Consider the following 19,543-nt stretch of genomic DNA (forward strand, 5'->3'; position numbering starts at 1 on the left):
CAAATGTGATCAATATCTTGAAATTTGAATCCTTATGAAGACGGAAAAGACTCGATGGTGATGAAAGGTTTTTTGGTTATTAAAAAAATGAAAAAAAAAACACAAACCTTAGGTGGTTAATAACGAGGTTGTAATTGTTATTGTATAATTATATCAATGAAATTGCATGAAGTGGGAGAGTGGGACGGAACAATTTGGCATTACAGAGATATTAAACCAATGAGACGGCGACAGGTGGAAACCCATTTTAGGGTTGGTGACGACGTTCTGTTCTGATCCCTCTCAAGTCATTACAAGCCAAATAACATTGATTAGCTCAGAAAGTAGCACCCCTTCCCCACTTTCCACCGTGGCGCGTTGTGCATCTCCCCTAGCATCACCTTCTCACTGTTTGGCACGCGCCTTTGATGGACGTGGTGATGGGTTTGAAAAAGAAAAGCAGAAAAGGGCCAAAAAAAAAAAAAAAAAAAAAAAAGGAGAAAGAGAACGGGAATGAAACTAGAAAGAACACCAACCCTAACTTCATTTCTGGTGTAAGAGGAGAAGCCTAAGGTTAAAAGCCAACTGAAAGAAACAAAGGTAGAAGATAAGCAAATACACTACCCTCCTCCCTTTATATGTCTGTCTCTCTCTAGGGTTTTCAGGATCCATCTCTTTCTAACAGTATTTTTACACTATTTTGGTTGCACTGATTGATATTTTCAGATTAATATATATATATATATATATATAGAAAGAGGTTGATATAAAGGAGAGGAAGAAGGATTGAGAGAGGAAATGGGGAGGGGAAGAGTGGAGCTGAAGAGGATAGAGAACAAAATAAACAGACAGGTGACATTTGCAAAGAGAAGAAATGGACTTCTCAAGAAAGCTTATGAGCTCTCAGTCCTTTGTGATGCTGAGGTCGCTCTCATCATCTTCTCCACCCGTGGAAAGCTCTATGAGTTCTGCAGCAGCTCAAGGTCCTCTCTTTGTTTCCTCTTTTCCTATATCTACGCATATTCACAAACGCATGTCTTCATATTGGATCTGTTTGATTTCTTGATTTTATTTGGTTGATTTTTGTTGATTTTCGATTTTATGTGTTCTTGCTTCGGCAAAGAAATCGTCTTCAGCTCTCTATCATCTACCTCGAACTCGTGTTTCTTTCTCTTTTTTCTATTTTCGGAATGTGAATTTTTTGACGTTGATGAGGTTGGGGTTTTTATGAGCTCCAAAGCTGCGTTCTTTGCTTATTTTGATGATGATGGTTGGATTGATTTTAGTTCAGTCTGTTTTGATTTTCGTATTTGTGGTCAAGTTTATTTGGTCTGATCTTGAGTTTTTGTTTCTTGCACTGAGAGATCTGAAACATATATGCAGCCTTTTCTTCTGTTTTTTTCCCTGATTCGATTGTGTACGTTTGCATCTATCGATGTCCTTGTGTGTTTTTCTTCACATTGCTTTACGAATGAAATCTTCACTATTTTAGGTCTTTCTTTTTACAGAACTAAGTTCAGATATTAAGCAGCTTGCATGAAGTTTAGCAGATCATCGTCTTGAACAACTTCTTTCTTTTCCCTTTCTTTTGGTTAACATGTTGGAAACTCCCTATTTCAGGGTCTTTTTGAGAGAAAAATTCTTCTTTTATTCTTATCCAAACACTGAAATTGTTGTAGAGCCTCATGTTTCACCATATGCTTTATTCATTTTTTTTTGTTTATTCATTCTGGCTTTAATTGGGATCATCGGTATGAAATTTGACTAGAAAGATTTGTCTTATTAAGTCTTTTATAGGTGGTAAGGACACATCTTTTCCCCAGGCAAGTCCAGTTTTTAATTTGCTTGATGCATGTTTGATTTCAGAAAACTAATAGAAAAAAAAAAAACTTATTTTTAATATTTGGATGATAAGGAAAATAAAAATACTAACAAAATATTAAAGTATTTTATTTTGTATTTTTCAAAAAAAAAAAAAAAAAAGAAGGAAATTTTGTGATGAAAATGGAGTAAAAGTAGAGGGAAAAGTTTTACATGCTCCTTTTTATTACCATTTCTCTTCACCATTGCTGATTCCTATGATCACTACTATTCATTTTCTTCAACTTCTTCTGCCCATGGTTTCTCATCACTACTAATAATTTTTGTCTCCTTATCTTCTTCTCCTAACATTTTTCCAAAAGGGGTGACTCTTTTTCCATTACTGAATTCATTTGTAGGAATTTTTCATTCATTGTTTGACAAAAGTTACGTTTCTTTTCATAAATTACCAATAGGTTTCTCATCATAAATGAGCTCCTTAACTAGGTTACAATTATATCGATGCAAGAGATGGAATGTCAATTTATCAAATTTGCTCTCCAAGAACAATCAGCAAACAGCTAATAACTATATACTGTTCTTTCCAACTGGGACAAAATAATTCATTTATGCAATCTAGTGTGGTTTAGAGTTATTTTGTGAACCAACTGTGTAAAAAAGAGTTCTTTCTAGTACAAAATGTTGGGTTGTTTATAAGGATCCATGCAGATGCTGATGACAGAACTTTGGCAATTGGAGTTAATAAAAATCGTGAAGAATAAATGAAAGATCTGCATTAGCTTAAGGCGGAGTGGATTTTGAGTTTATCAGGTGAAAGAATGCAGGAGTTGGGCACCTTCCTTTGGTAGGATCCTAGGGACCATTTTTCTTCTTCATTTTTTTTTTTTTTTTTTGGATAGAGTTTTAAGGGTTTGATCTAATTGGTGTATCAACACTAAGCCAATTCAGTACACATAATTAAGTAAAGAAATTTTAACATATATGAGAAGAATAGAACAAGTATCTAACATTGAAAAATGTTATATGTAGCCTTCTAGTTCAGAATTTCTTGATTGTTTTCTATCAGACATGTTTCAGGAGAAGAGTGGTGATGTATATTTTCTCTTTTATATGCATTTTCTAGTTATGAATAGTTGTCTAATGTCTGTTAACCCCCCAATAATAATGTAACAGTTATTAACAAATCCCTGGTGAATCAGAAAGCAACCCAATCATTTCACAGAACATGTCAAGTACTTATCATGGTCACTACTGTTTTCTGAAGAAAAAGAATGAAATCCATGTCTAACTATTTTGTACTCACTTCTGTCTTTGTGAAGAAGTGGCCTGAATTGTTTTCTCTAGTTTATTGCTAGTAATTTATACATGATTTCCATGGACATGCACAAGTTTATATACATGTACTGTACTGCCAACTTGGTTGAATGGAGTGGAAGGTTGAGACATGAGAGAGCAAGACATCTATTAATTATGTGAATAGACTCACAATGCCGTATCATGGATGTTGATAATACACTTTGCCCAATTCTCATCTGGATAAGATTTAGGTTGGCAGAAAAACACCAATCTCTATCTGATGATGAATTTTCTATGGTAATAAAATATCTTGTTCGTTGATTCGGATGCAAAGTCTATGGAGCATGCTCAAGTGAATTGACTTCAAACTAGAGTGTCTTAGAATTTCATGATTAAAGCTTTCCGTATTTGTTATTGGATAACTTCAACAAAGAGCCTCCCGTATGACAATCCTCAATTTAATATATTATAGTGTTTGATATCTAAAATGAAAATTACTTTTCCAAAAATTTTGATCTGACATTCACTTTTATTATTTTCATTCATCAGAGTGCATGAAAAACATTATTTTAAAATTTCTAGAAATATCCTCTCAAGATGTTTTTTGGAAGCACTCCTTGAAAACATTATTTTAATTCCTACTAGATGTCTTTGACCAACACGAGGCCTGGTTGGTGCAACTGCAATTTCTAGTAGTCCTTTTGAGAAATATCCATTGCTAGGGAAATTTATTTTAAAGACATCATTTTTTTTTTTTTTTTGTGTATGATTATTATTACATTTTTAGAAGGCCTTTGAATATTAATAATTTGAGACAAAAAAATAAATGAATAATATTTTTTTGTTTCATTTTATAACGTTTATAAGGTTATAAAAGTCTATTGGAAATCAAATTAGGAGAACTAATTTTCTTTCTGATTGGTTATGTTAAATTCTCATGTTTGTGTGTGATGACTTTATCTTTATGTAATTACACTAACCCATAAAATATTATACCTTGAAGTCCTCACAGCTGAGATTTAATGTACCTTTTGATATGTCTCCTCCTAGTAATGTCTTGGTCCCATTTTCTCTCGAAATTTCACCAATATCAGGCACTCCAAATACTAAGAATTGCAAAGGTTTTTTCAAAATAAGTCCAGGATCTAATCTAACAGCACCATTGGGATGGATGCCAATTTCCGTTGATATTTCACCTTTAGCATTATACATCGAAGTAATGTACTACAATTTGACGTTGTTATTTTATCATTTATATTAAAAAAAATTAAAATAATTTTGATGTTGTTATTTTATCACTTTATGTAAGAGATGCTCTAAGGGTCAACTCATAATTCATTAAATCCAACTCTGACAGGATCATGTATTTCATCACAGAGTTTAATTACAAGGGGGCGAGGGGCTGGCATCGTACGATGCTAATTCTCTTATTTCATCATAACATCCTAGCTTGATATTTATGGTATCTATGTTAGGTTTTGCTTGTAAATCCTTCAAGCTCCCCCTAGATGAGACCTTCCAATGTCTATTAATTTTTCCCCACTTGTAAAACAGCATGAATAGGAGCCTTGTTCCATCATGTCTCTCCTACTCTTCGTTACATCTTTATCTCTCACATTTAGTACTCTTCATCAAATTCATCTTAATTCTTATAATTTTTTTGACAACTTTCCTTATAAAGTAAAAAAATAATTTTTTACAAGAAAATATCAATATATTAAATATTATGCATAATATTTTTTTGTCAAAGGAAACACTAATATATAAAATATTATTTATAATATTCTTTAAAAAAAATATACTTGAAATATAAATTTAAGAAACTTTCCAATAAATATACCAAGTATAACATGAAGTATATAAATTAGTTGTCTCACAAATGAGACCAAACCAAAAAAAGGGTGGACTTTCTACCTTGATGCATGAGGTTTTATTTCCTAATTATCATATAAATCATTATTACAATCCCACAATCAATCTCAATTTTAGTCCATTTAAAAACAAGTTCTGATATACATAATAAATCCAAATCTTGCAAATTTAAACTTTTAAGAAAGTTGATAGCTAGTTCAACCTGGTAGTAGATTTTGATTTGACAGAAGGCTATGTGTTTGAGTCACCTCTCTACAATTTGCATGTCCGTAAATCCAAAAAAGGTTATTTGCATTTGTTTATCTCTCTCTCCTCTATCTTTCTATGTGTCTTCATGTGTGGATATTCTCTTCTATCTTTCTATGTCTCTCCATATGCGGATATGAGGTGGCATGTGAGGGGTGTTAAGAGGCTTTTAGGTAAGTAAAGTTGGTAGTTCAACAAAACTAAGTTCAAGAGATTTCCAATCCATAGCACTCAACAACATATTTTGATACAATAATGAAAGATGTACTCTTTTACTAGATATTATTAGTACAATATAGAATGTTAACTCATTGCTTAACAATCTAGTCATTTTGGATAAATTATTTAATTAATATGGTATAAGAGTTCTGATTAACTAGAATTGCCTCTTTACATATGGGTATGACCATACGAGGCCACACATATCAATGAGTGTTTACCTAGTATATATTATTGACCATACGACGCCACCTATATCAAGGAGTGTTTACCTAGTATATACTATTTGCCTAGATACTATTCCCCTATTATATGCTAGCCTTAACCTCTAGAGTAAAATTGGTAGGTTAACATATTACATTTTTTAAACTTCTTGTTCAACTACGACACTTCATAGACATTTCCTTGAGCAAGCTTGCATTCATTTCCTTAACATACTAATTCATGCCTTTGATTTAATAAATATTTGTTCATTTGTAGAGGATTGTATCCTAAATCATGTAGTAAAACATGTGTCATATATCTAACAACTATTCTTTGTAAGTGAGAATTCATTTTTAAGAAGATTTGTGGTGGAGCATCACCTTTTGTACTCACAATTTTCAAGTCTTTACATAGTTTTCATAGTTATAAATCTTATCATATCAACTATTCTTGGCAACTGTTTTTTTTTTCTAGGAACCTTAATTTCTGTCATAACCTCATTCGTATGGAGATTCTGGATCTTAAAAGACTTATATTCTCTCTCACTCATGTGCTATACTTATCTTCAAGCAAGAGCTTGTTCATTATCCTCTTAAGATTTATTCTTAGTAAAATCATTTTTCATGGGTTTTTTTTCCAATATATCAGATCTAATTTCTTTCTCCCTAACCAAATTTTTATAGAAATCTAAAGTGTCATAAAAAGTCAAGGCCTTCGATTGACTAGTGACACATTAAAAGGTAAATACCAATGATATGGTATAAGTTGAGAACACTTTTCAAATCCCTTAGTCTTGATTATTGCATTTTATATGTAGGGAGTGAAGAGATAATTGACTTCCTCTTTCTACATTATCTTTTAACTTTAAGGCTATGTATAGTTTATTTAAACAAGCTAATGTAGATTGGGTTCCATCTAGGAGTATATGTGACATGATAATTACTTCATATAAGAGTTTGAGAAGCTCCATTAGAGATAATATCTTTTGTCAAATTATTTGTTTGATATTGCTTTGGATTGTGTACTAGAGAGAAATGATAGAATCTTTAAAAATAATTAGAGGATGTTAAAGATTTTGTGAGATCAACTTACCTTCTATCCCTCTTTCTAGGCCTTTTGTACCAACACTTCTAAGACATTCCTCTTAATATTGTTCAACTTAATTGGCATTTGGACAATAATGAGAGGAGGTTAGTTTGTTTTTGAAGAGAAGACATTTATGTATACTCTTATATGCCCAAAACTTTTTTGTACAAATCTCCTTGTATAATGGAGTTTAGTCATATGTTGATCTTGTTTTTGTAATTGTGGGGAGGCCTCCTCATCCTTTTCATGTACTTGTTATCTATAATTAATACATTTTTTGTTTATGATAAAAACATATCTATCAATGAAGGGTAAAACTCATAGTAACACTTGAAACTGCACTTTAAAGTTAATGTTGTGTTAAAAAAAAAGCTTTGGTATCACTTGTACAAATAGAAGCTTCAATCCTATCATATTAATTGCATAAAATAAATATAAAACAATCCTCGCGTAAAGGTACTTAGGTTTTAATGTGGTTTGACCAACCATACTTATATCCATAATTGAGAAAAAAATATTTCATTATACAATGGAGAATATTATAGAGGACCAAAAAATGCAAATACAATCATAGGGTTTAAAATATCTCATATTTCTCCACTTTTTGTATTTTCACCTTAAACTGTTAGTAAATGTCTTCTACTATTCCTCACATCTCTATCTACTCAATATAAACTTCATACTTGTAACTTTTTCTCCTAGAATATTTATAGAGATATTTCAAATACCGTTCTTTATTTTATATGGAAATATAATATTATAATGACACATCAATATAAGAAATAATCTATATAATATTCTTTGCAAAAAAGAAATATATATCGACTAGGAATTTGAAATATTTTCTAACAATCTCATCTTGGATCAAATTTCATCAAGTCAATCTTCTATCTCTAATATGTTACTATAAAAGAAATCATGACATTTACTCTATTTGGAACTTTCTAACCAAATCCTTACACAATAGCTTCTTTATGTGTCATAGTTGCATTGTAGTAGATCTCCATGGATTCAAACTATTTATTCACTTCACTGTTTCCTCTTTTCAAGATGCAATAAACATATAAGACAAACATACTTATTTCAAATAATAAAGTACAATACATCTCCAAATGAAAGAAGATCACCTTGATTCGAAGCACTTTGGTTAGCTTGCCCATTTATTTCATGTTTGTGTTTTCTTTACCTAGGACGATCAGATTGAACTTAGAGTAGATTCAGAGGGATTTTTTATGGGGAGGTGGGGCTCTTGAGCAGAAACCTCATCTTGTTAGGTGGACATTGCTTTGCATAGACAAAAACAAAGAGGGGTTGGGGATAAAGTATCTCTTGACTCTAAATAAGACGTTTTTGTGCAAATGGAGTTGGAGGTTTGCAAATGAGAGAGGATTCTTTTGGAATTAAGTGATAAGGGGAAAGTATGGGGATGAGCAAAGGGGTTAGTGTCCCAAAGAAGTGAGAGATGGGTATGGTGTGGGGTTGTGGAAAGCAATTAGGAGGTAGTGGCATGTTGTAAGTAGTGGACTTTCTTTTGTGGTGGGTAATGGTCAAATGGTGAAATTTTGGAAGGATAGATGGTGTGGGGTTGCACATTTTCCAAGGATGTTTGGGTGAAATATGTATGGAGTTCCACTAAGGGAAGTGAGAGTTGGAACCCACAATTATCTAGATCTTTCAATGATTGGGAGGTGGATGAGGTGCATAGGTTTTTATTGGGCCTCAATGGAAAGAGTGTTCAACGAAATGTGGAAGATAGGGTGTTTTGGATAAAGATCAAATGTGGGAAGTTTTCCGTTAAGTCTCTCTATAAAGCCTTAGTTTTAGGCTCTCCAGTCTTTTTCCATCGAATGTTATTTGGAAAGCTTGTGTGCCCAAAGTGAGTTTTTTTTAGGTGGGAAGCAATGTGGGGAAAAACTCTTACTTTGGACCAACTTTAGAAAAAAGGATGACCTTTAGTGAATAGATGCTACCTTTGCTAAATGCATGAAGAATCGATAGATCACATCCTCCTCCATTGTACCAAGATAAGGACATTATGGGTGTTGTTTTTCTCTCTTTGGGGTACAATGGGTGGTTCCCAATGTTTTCAGAACCGGACCGGTGATCGAACCGGAAAAGTTACCGGTTCACAGTTCACTGGTCGGACCGGCGGTCGAACCGGTGACGTCATAAATATATAATTTATATATTATTAAAATTAAAAATAATTATAAAAATTAAAAATATATAAAATTACAAATTTTAATAATGTTTGATTTTTATATTTGGTATATTAAATTAAATGATAAAGTTTAATATTTTAAATTTTATTAAATAGAAATATTTAATATTTAAGAAAGAAGATATATTTAAGATGAAAAAAATTTAAAATATTTAATTTTATCCTTTTGTCTTTGTATTTTATTGTTTTTAAATTATTCTATTAACTAATTTATATTATTTTTATAATTATTATAAAAATAAACAAGACTTTAAATATTTACATTTTTTAAAAGATTTTATGTGATAAAATTTTGAAATAAAATCAAAGTTCCATGCGTCCAACCCTCTAGAGGTAATGTTTTCCTCTAATAGTCTCATTCCCATTCCCACATCGGAAGCACAAGAATTTTATGTGTTCCATGTGCTCTATAAATACCTTCCAACTTGCCTTTAAGCCAAACAAGCCAGCAAGCTGGGCCTGGAAGCATGGCCCAAATGCAAGTGTTATTTTAAAATAAAAAAATGCTGCAAATTGGGCTTGTAGACATGGCCCAAATAATAGTGTTTTAATCTTATCATTGGACTAGGCCTTAGTGGCTTGGACCAATTATTGGGTTGAGTTTGTAAGCATTGGGCCTGGAACAGGCCTTTTCTTAGTAAACAAAAACTTGTTTTTAAGTTATATGACCAGTTTGCAAAAAATCGGACGGGTCATCCGGTTCGACGGTTCAACCGTCGGTTTGAACGGCTCAATGCTAGTTTGATAACAAAATGGTTCATTGAGTGGACCGAACCGGATAGTTCACCGGTCGGACCGGCCGGTCCGGTCCTGTTTTTAAAACCATGGTGGTTCCATCCATAGTTAAGGTGACGCTTTTGGGCTGGGACGGGTCCTTTGTGGGAAAAAAAAGAAAAAAAAAAGTTTGGAGAGTAGACCCTTATGTATTTTTTGGACAATTTGAAAGGTAAGTAACAAAATTGTGTTTGAAGATGATGTGTTGTCCATCCAAAGACTTGAGAGTTCTTTTATTTTCTTTCACTGGTTGGAGATGAAATTGTTTATAAAATATGATCCTTCAAATTTAGTTGGTTTCTTTGATTGAGTGGGTTCTCGTTAAGGGTGAGGTTTTTTTTGCTCCTTCGTGTTTGACAACTATTTGTTCTAGTTGGGGAAGGGAGAGGTGTCTCTACTTTGTATACTTTAAGTTGTTGTTTTGGCGGCTCTTTTCAATGTAATTTTACCTCTTTTATTTATAAAAAATAAAATAAAATAATAAAGTACATGCTTCATTTATCACATTCCAATGAGGGAAAATTGACTCAATCTTAAACCAAATTTCCTTTTGTAATTCTTTTATATGTTTTGTTCTTTTTTATTCTTCTAGAAATCTCAACTAATGCTCTAATGTCATTTATTGTGCTAATGAAAGCTTTGATACAACTTGTTGTGCAAATAGAAGTTTTAACGTTAATTAATATACTAATGCAAAAATACAAGGATGAAACAATCCACACATAAAGGTATATATAAAAAAAAAATTATAGGATTAAAAAAAATGGCAATGCAATCATTAAGGCTTGAAACATCTCATGTTTCCCGCTCTTTGTAGCTACACTTTGAGCTTTTGCTCTACCAATTATCTATTACTCTTCCTCACATCCTTGTTTGTTATGAACTTTACATCTCCATCTCAATCCATACAAAAAAGGTTACGAATACCAATTAGTGATTTGAGATACTTTCCAATACCCTACAACTTAAGCTAATCAAATTCTACAATGACCAATTGACAAGTTTTAATTTTCAAACATTAGGTTGGGTTCAAGTTGAAAAGTCTCATTCCACTTCAATTCCATTGAATCTTTTCCAACCTTAAATGAACCTTCCTCCATATGACAAAGAGAGACATAAAGTAAATTGGCAAGCTAGAAATGATGCTTTTTAAGAGTCAACCCTCCTTCTTTTGATAGATATTTGTTTTTTTTTCATATAGCAACTCATTTCTAAAATCTCTCTTTTACTACATCCCAAACTCGAGTTCAATTGAAAGCAGCTTCCAACATAAGTCTCAAATATATGATAGGGAGAGTTTTGAGGTTATATCCTAAAACCTTAGACAAATCTTCCAGGTTGACAACCCTCTCAACAAGAATCAACTTAGTTTTCTTTGAATTGACCTTTAGGCCCAAAGATAGCCTTAAACCACATGAATGCTTGACTTAAGTATTCTATTTATTCCTTTGTGCAATCACAAATAATAAGAGTGTCATCAATAAAAAAGAGATAAGACACCTTTATTCTTTCTCCTTTTATTTCACCAACTAACAAATTTGTGATGAAACCTGCTTCTTTTTGCCTTTTAGGATAGCAAAGTGTGCTTCCATGGTTGAGATGTTGATATACAAGGATAAAGGATTACCCTTTCTCAAGCCTCTACTATTTTGAAAGAACCTTGTTAGGGTTCCATTAACTAAAATAAAGAATTGAGTTGTAAAGATACACCACTATGTCCAACTTATCGGCTCATGACCAAGACCCACATTTTCCAAAATTGCTAATAAAAATCCTAGTTAACAAAATCAAAACCCTTCTCAATATCTAGCTTTCATATGAACCAACCATTGACGCTTTCCATCCTAGAGTGAATGACTTCATTTGTTATAAGAACTATATCCAAAATTTGCTTATCTAGCATAAACGCATGCTGGAAAGCAGATACCACTTTTTTGAGTTTGTTTGCTAGGACTTTTATAGAAGCTTGTATCACTCACCAAAATTATTTTCCCCCTTTTAAGTCTTTACTACCCCATTTTTTAGGACTAACACTATAAAAAAAATCAGTGAACCTAAAATTAATTAGAAATTATAAAAATATTAAAAAAAAAAAAAACCCTCTAAACTTCTCTCATAAGAGCCCAAACTCATAGAGCTCCCTAAAAAAGCCCATCACTTTACTATTGATGAAGTCCTAATTGAATTGCCAGGAGACCATAGATAAGTCATCCATCTTAAGGTTTTATTCACATACAAACTAGAGTGTTAAAAGGATCTCCTCCTCAGAAAATGGGGTCTTCAAATGTCCTGAGTCATCATACCCAATTTTCAAAAACCATTTCATTGATGTTTGCTCTCCAATCACTTTTTGACTCAGAAAAAAGGTTATGAAAAGCATTCACCACCCCTTTCTTTATGTTTACATCCTTAGACAACAATACACCATTTACCTTGATTTTAATCAAATGATTCCTTCTTCTATGAGCAATGACTATTTTATGGAAGAACTTTGTGTTTTTATTTCCTGCTTTAGGCCATAATTCTCTTGATTTTTATCTCCATAGGACTTCTTCCATTGCTACCCAATTGCAATACTCCTCCATTACCTTCCTTTTGAATTCATTCTCCTTGTCTAAATGAATAGTTCCCCTTTCCTTTATACCCTAAAAACCAATCTGATTCAAAACTACAACTTTATTAGTAGTGACATTCCCAAATACCTCTCTATTCTAAGCTTTAAGATCACGCTTCAAAGCTTTTAGCTTAGTTGCTAAGATGTAACTTATATGAACTACTAAATTTCTAATTTGGTCTTTGAACCCTTTTTTTTTCAGTCACATATTTTTGAACCTAAAAGACATTTTACTTTTCCTCAACCCAAACCCATCTAATAAAATGAGAGTGTGATAATAAACCAGTCTTGGAAAAATACTCTATGTTAGATCACTGAAATGATTCTCATTCTTTAGACACTAAGGAGTGATCTAGTCTAATAATTGTGTTAAATATATAAGATAAGGTATCATATACTGATATGCAATTGCACCCAAGTTATTCTTACCTCAGGTAACTTATTTATCAATTTCAAGTAATTTAGTTATTTTTGTTTTTTTTTTTTCAAAATTATACAAAAAGTAAAGAAGTCCTAAGAATTAAGAGATGAAAAGAACCACATAACTGCTTAAAAGTGTTGGTGCGGGATTGTAGAAGGCCGTCAAGAGAGATTGGGGGAATTTTGATAGCATAAACTCATTTATTGTGAGCAATGGTAGAAAGGTGACGTTTTAGAAAGATAAATGGTATGCTGATTCTACTCTAAGAGAGTCACTCTACTTTGTTTTCAATAACGTTGACAAAAGATACTTGGGTGGAGGATGTTTGGTGTCGATAGGGTGATGGAGGACTTTGCGACCTTCGCTTTTCAAGAAATCTAAATGATTGGATGAATGCGAGGAAGGGTAAATTTTCTGTTAGATCCTTCTATATTTTTGTGGGGAGGGCAGAAGTGTTCCTAAGGAGGGTTATTTGGAATTTGATGGTGCCGATCAAAGTAGGGTTTTCTTTTACATAGAAAGCTTCTAGGAGAAAGGTTTAGACTTTTGATCGGTTGCAAAGGAGAGGATAGTATTTGGTGAACCAATGTTTTCTTTATAAGAAGGATGAATACTCAGATCATATCCTTTTGCATTGCACCAAAGTTAGGGTGGTATGGAATTTGGTATTTTCCTTGTTTAAGGTTGTGTGGTAATGACAACTTTGGTAAGAGAAACAGTTTTAGGGTGCATAGTTCTTTTGTGGAAAAAAAAAATGGAAGGTCTGAATGCCTACCCCATTGTGGGTTTTTTGAATTTTATGGTAGGAGAGAAACCAACGATCATTTGGAAACAAAAAAAATGTGTGATTAAACACTAAACTTCTCATTTATTTATTATTTTTAACCTTTTTTTTATGAGCCAGGTTGTATACAGGTGAAGGTACCTAAACCATGTTAGTTTTTTTTGAAGTGTTTTTGTTTTTGTTGCCCTTTCTGTTGTGTTTCATTTTTTCTTTTGTAGAAAGAGGTAATTATTCCTTACCTGTGTACACAGGAATGTAGAAACTACTAGTACATCTCCTTGAGCTTTTCTTAGCCGATCTCTAAAACAAAACCAGCCTTATCTTGTTGCAGTCCTAAAATTTGCGTATTTAACCATTTGGTGCGTATTTAACCATTTGGTCTATGGTTCTGTCAGTTTGGCAGCTTAATGACAGTCGACAAATGTATGATGTTGTGCCCCTTTGGAGGCCAATATGCCTACAATTGAAACATTTTCCTTTGTGATTAATCAGCTCGTTAGCTGTACTTTCTGACTTCACATTACGTTCTCTGGGCTTGGACCACAGAATGGGCTGCCCTTGCACTCAAGGACAGTGTTCTATGACAAACTTGCAATTATCTGCCAGACATGAAGTTTAGTCCTTGTACACACCAATGTGGACTTACAAAGTGTTTTATTGATTTCTACTTGGTTTGTAAGATAATCCAAGACGTTGCGTTGCTTATTTGAGCTGGTGAAATTTTGTGACTTAAGTGAGCTTAGGAGATTGGATTATAGTATGCTGTTTATTTATAAGATGACCAGGTTTCAATTTTTTTAGTACAAGTTTCATTATTTTATGTTCATGTTCGGTTCTATAATGGGATCTCTTTTTTTTCCTTTGCCTTCATCTTATGTTAGCATGCTCAAGACACTCGAAAGATACCAAAAATGCAGTTATGGTGCAGTGGAAGTCAGCCGACCCTCCAAGGAGCTTGAGGTGGTTTAATTATTATGTTGTTTCTGTTAATTAAGAATGATTTCGATTAGTACCTGCTATACAAGGCAACAAATTTATTAGCACACCAAAGAATTTGAAAACAGTTATGCAGGTATAATCTTCAACTAAATTTTTTTGCCAACTCTTCCATTCCAAGAGATGTGGCATGAAAGAAAACTTATGAGAGAATAATGGGTACTTTTACAAGTGCAAGTTGATGCACAGCTTGAGACTGTATAGCCTTTTGTTTCAGAGTTGCACCATGTTTCTATTCCAATTTCAACTCTCCTGTGGTTTATGATTATTCATTTAGTTTAGTTATCTTCAGCAGAGCAGCTATAGGGAGTACTTGAAACTTAAATCTAAGTTTGAGGCCCTTCAACGAACTCAGAGGTGATTAAGTACCTTAGTTGTGGCTTTTCTGAATTCTGCTTCTGAAATTTCTGAGTTGGATAATTGTTTTCATTCCATTACGAAGATATCTTATGCAACAACCTGACTTTATTCATGAAATATTTGACCCTGAATACTAGAAACCTTCTTGGGGAAGACTTGGGTCCATTGAACACAAAAGAGCTTGAGCAGCTTGAACGTCAACTTGAGACATCCTTGAAGCAAGTCAGGTCTACCAAGGTAACCAATTTTTCTTTAAAAAAGAGTGTATTTACCATAAGTGCTGAAGTAATTGTGATACTAATTTGAATTAGTATTATGTTGATAATGTATAAAATTATTGTCTGATGATGCATATGTTTCAGGCTTCCTAAGTTGAAAACTAAACAGAAAAGAAGGCTGGGTGGGGCTCGAACTATTTGAAGGGGATTAGGATTATTGACAACTGTGATGCTATCATAGTACTGTTGGTCTTACAATTTTTGTAAATGTAGGTCTGCACTTTGTGTTGGTTGAGAGAAACTAAACTTCTTCTTTAGAAATCCTCCATATCCGAATCTAGTTGAAGTATTGAATTCTCATATCACGACTGGCTGGTCAGGGATTTTGGTAACTTTGAATGCAGGAAATCAGCACTTAGAAGGAGAATGAGTTTTAGATATTGAAACCTTTTATCTTCAAATTGGAAGATTCAATATCAGTTGTTGGATTACATCACTTTTTCCTTCTTCACTAATAGGGAGTGTGACTTTTTCCATTGGGGAAGGTGATGTATGGGATTGAGATTGCTTTTGTGGTCTAATCAAGTTATAGATCATGTCCCATGATTTAAATCAACATTATAGAAGTTACTAGCAGTTGCTATGTGAACTTAAAATCCTTTAACCTGCCTCTCCAATTAAAATCAAAATATATTTGTACCCTTTCTTTTTTCTTTTTTATTTTCTGCCCAGAAATAAATTATTTTCTATGTTTAAGAAAGTGATGACAAAATCAGGTTTTTAGCAAAGCCAGATTTGCATATAAGAACTATGAATTAAACTACCCTGCAAAGTTGTTATTGTGGAAAATGCACCTCAAATAATGTTTTGGATAGGTATCTCATTGAACGTAACAAATTATGTTTTAGAGATGCCAAGAGAAATCCAAAGATTAAAATATTTAATTTTATCATCCACGGGTAGCTTCTGTTTAATGAAACTCTCATCTTTAGAAACCCTCATAGAGCATCTCTAGACAATGTGTGTGCTATGGGAATTTACAGAATGTGTGGGAGGCATCTAAACGTGGTTGCTCAAGACATAATACTGACTTGTCCTTTTTTGTTTGCTCAAACTGTAAAAATTTCAAGTAGATTTTAGAGTCTTGATGCTTTCTAATATGAACAATGTAAGCGTAGGGAAATTCATGTATTTTGGTTGAAACAAGGGTTGACCTTTACATCTGTAGCACAGAATCTTGTTTATAAATATTGCTAGTTTATTTAGTTAAAAGGTAATCTAATACTATGAGTGAAATTGTGTGTATTGTGCTTATCCTTGAAGGCTTCAGGACTATGCTGTGTAAGACACTTCAGGGATTACTTCTCCCATTTCGTCTTTAGTTCTTGGAACATGATTTGGCTTCTATAAAAATTGTTTTTCCATCAACTTTTCAGTAAGATGACCTCATGATAATTCTTTTAGAGAGTATTCTGACTCTTTTTTATCTACCTACTGCAGACCCAATTCATGCTTGATCAGCTTTCTGATCTTCAGAACAAGGTTAGATGGTACATACATTTGGAAATTCAAATCATCTATGAATAGCTTTTATATGCTTCTAATACTAGCAAGCTATTGCCACGCACAGGAACAAGTTTTGGTTGAATCTAACAAGGCTTTGACGAGGAAGGTAATACATCATATGTGCAAAACCTCGTTGCATTGCCCTTTGGCTGCATGAATAAGTAGAAGTTCGTTTGTCTGCATGCTTTACATGTTTCCTCTGTTCAATTTTTTCTTCATACGAAGTCTTGTCAAACTGATTTATGTGGGTAGCATGTCAAAGATTCTACCCATGGTATCTTTCTTCTATTAAAACAAATCCAATCCCTAGTTGATATGTTTCTGTTTTCCACCTTTTTACGTCTGCTGTATTGATTTCTATTTGTGAAGCTGGATGAAATTAGTGTCAAAAATCACCTTCAATTATCATGGGAAAGTGGTGAGCAGAGTATGCCATACGGCCACCAGCAAGCTCAGTCTCAGGGGTTCTTCCAGCCTTTAGAATGCAATCCCACATTGCAAATAGGGTAAACATTTGACTTGGTGAAATCCATCTTCTCCTTTTAATATTAGTACCATAGCTGAATTAGTTTTCTTTTATGGGATGCAGATATAATCCTGCAGGCTCAAGCCAGCTATCTGCTCCGAGTAATGCCCAAAATGTCAATGGATTTATCCCTGGGTGGATGCTTTGAGTTTTGACATTTGTTTGCTTGACTGATTGCTCTTGGAAAATGTTTGCCAGGTAAATGCCCTTGTATGGTGATGATATGTATGTGGTTTCATTAGTAATATATGTAACCGTTAATGGCATAATAATAGCTGTGACTGAATCTCCAAGGGCTGGAACACTTAGCCAAGGCATGTAAGAAATTCATTGTATTCTGGAAACCTATGATACTTGCTTTCACTTTGGACCATTTTGAAGAATATTTGCTTGTTTGCTCAACTGTGCCCTCATTTACTACTTACCAATATATATATATATATATATATATATATATATATATATATATATATGTACATATAACTGTTGAATTGTTTAGCTAGATTATTATCAGTATCAAGTTCAGGACTTACTGCTAAAAATCGTGCTCAGTACTTACTTTGATTCTGTTAGGAATGTGGTTTTTGCCTCTTAAATTTCATCAACATTTTAACTTTACCTCCCTAATTGTTCATCTGCATTCTTTATGCCGGTTAAATGTTTTTGGTCTTCTTACACTTCTTATTTTTCCATCATCCTCAACCCTTTAAGCTAATAATTAGAGGGGGCATCTCCAAACTCTTGGGCCTCACCTTTATCATTCATGGCAACATTAGTAGCTTTTGCCATTTAATCGGAACTTAAAGGACCCCAAAATTTTCAAGAAAATTTTCTGAAGATATTGAAATTCTGTTTTTTGTGCCACGGAATCACTTCTTGATGATAGGGAGTTTTGACATCTATATAAGTACCATAAAAAATATATACAAAAGTATCGGAATTTCAGCCATTTACCTAACTTAAAATTTCCCAATCGAAAAGATATTTCTAAAGGAAACGATTTCAATCAACCAATTTAGCTACAAAGCCATTTCAACATTTTATGGAATACGTTTTCCTAACAAACGTTTTCATAAGGTATGAAAACTTTTCTTAAAAAATGTTTTCCATACATTATATTCCATTAGAAAATGGATCTAAAAGAGATTATGCACTTTAAATTCTATCAGAAAATGCCTCCTCAACGATTATTTTCTATTCTCCAACTGCTATCCCACTTTAACGAGTATCTTTGTATTCACTCTCTCACTTTATTCTTCGTTATTATTATCAAGTATAGTTAGCTTGTAGTTAGAACATGAGTTTGTTATTAGAGATTGTTATATTTATAAATCAATATTTATATATGAAAGACCCGAAGCTTTCATTCATTTTTTTATGAGTCATTCACATAAATTATGTCTTTTAGATTTCTACATTGTTCTATATCTCAACTTGGTATCATAGCTTCTTGAGTAATGTCAATGCCAATCGATCAACCTAATCCTATCCTTGCTATGATCTCATCCATTGAAACTTTTCCATTTGCAAAGGTTTTTCATCTCAAAATCCAAAGCAAGAACCATATAACTTCATTATATGTTGCAATCTCTCAAGAAAGGTTCTCTCAACATCAATGACTATTTTCTTAAGATGTGAAACATAGTTGGTACTCTCTTGGCTTTTGGAAAAATGATTTCAGATGATGATTTGACTCTCTATATGCTTGAAGGTCGATCTTGGATCAGAATATGATTTCACAGATCTCTTTACAACAAGTGCAATTCCTCTTACAAAGTCAAGACTATTATTGTTTCCATTTATATGACAACATCTGCAAATTATGTAGCTAAAAAAAGCAAACTACGATAATAATCAAAGCAAAGTAATTTCTAAAGAAATTACAACATAAGGAAAGCATGAATCCCAAGATCAACAATGAACATTTTTTCAAGTGTGTGGAAAACTAGGTCACATATTAATAAAATGTTATCACATATTTGATCTTAAGTTCATTGGTCTAAAACAACAATTCTGCAACTCATCAAGGTAACATCCTAAATCAAAATTCTCAAAGGTACTTTGCGGATCCAAAAACTATGAATGAGCCTTCTTGGTTCTATTAGGATATAGTCCATGAAAGCATAACATGGTTGTTAGCCCAAGGGTTCTCCTAATCGGGTTTTGATGATAACAAACCATGGTTAAGTGACTAATTGGTTTAATGGTTAAGAATCTCAGGCATAAACTCGAAAATTCATCAAATGACCAAATGGATACAAGATCGAGACACTTGGAAGACTTATGATCATAGGAAACTAATGTAAGATGAATGCATGAGTGCACTTAGGATTTTTACAC

At 33.0% G+C, this 19,543-nt stretch overlaps 1 protein-coding gene across 2 annotated transcripts; it reads left to right on the top strand.

The window, feature by feature from the left end:
* The first annotated feature begins 556 nt into the window (after positions 1–556).
* Positions 557–17,605, top strand: LOC117929562 (agamous-like MADS-box protein MADS2). 2 transcript variants are annotated; one of them, XM_034849874.1, is made up of 9 exons: positions 557–579; positions 706–962; positions 14,419–14,497; positions 14,826–14,890; positions 15,031–15,130; positions 16,612–16,653; positions 16,742–16,783; positions 17,047–17,183; positions 17,267–17,605. In XM_034849874.1, exons 2-9 carry the CDS (start codon positions 778–780, stop codon positions 17,349–17,351), a joined length of 735 nt encoding a protein of 244 aa, XP_034705765.1. In that variant the 5' UTR covers positions 557–579; positions 706–777; the 3' UTR covers positions 17,352–17,605. The 2 variants fall into 2 exon arrangements, with proteins under 2 accessions (XP_034705765.1, XP_034705766.1); XM_034849875.1 differs by lacking the exon at positions 557–579 and having other exon boundaries at positions 602–962; positions 14,829–14,890.
* Positions 17,606–19,543: the final 1,938 nt, after the last annotated feature.

The sequence above is a fragment of the Vitis riparia genome, chromosome 14 (assembly GCF_004353265.1).
Source record: "Vitis riparia cultivar Riparia Gloire de Montpellier isolate 1030 chromosome 14, EGFV_Vit.rip_1.0, whole genome shotgun sequence".
NCBI classification, from domain to species: domain Eukaryota; kingdom Viridiplantae; phylum Streptophyta; class Magnoliopsida; order Vitales; family Vitaceae; genus Vitis; species Vitis riparia.

Excerpts from the sequence above, each read along its gene's own strand:
- LOC117929562 (XM_034849874.1), top strand. The coding sequence starts at position 778 with ATGGGGAGGGGAAGAGTGGAGCTGAAGAGGATAGAGAACAAAATAAAC. Across the intron at positions 963-14,418 it reads GAGTTCTGCAGCAGCTCAAG|CATGCTCAAGACACTCGAAA; the intron begins GTCCTCTCTTTG and ends ATCTTATGTTAG. Across the intron at positions 15,131-16,611 it reads AGCAAGTCAGGTCTACCAAG|ACCCAATTCATGCTTGATCA; the intron begins GTAACCAATTTT and ends TACCTACTGCAG.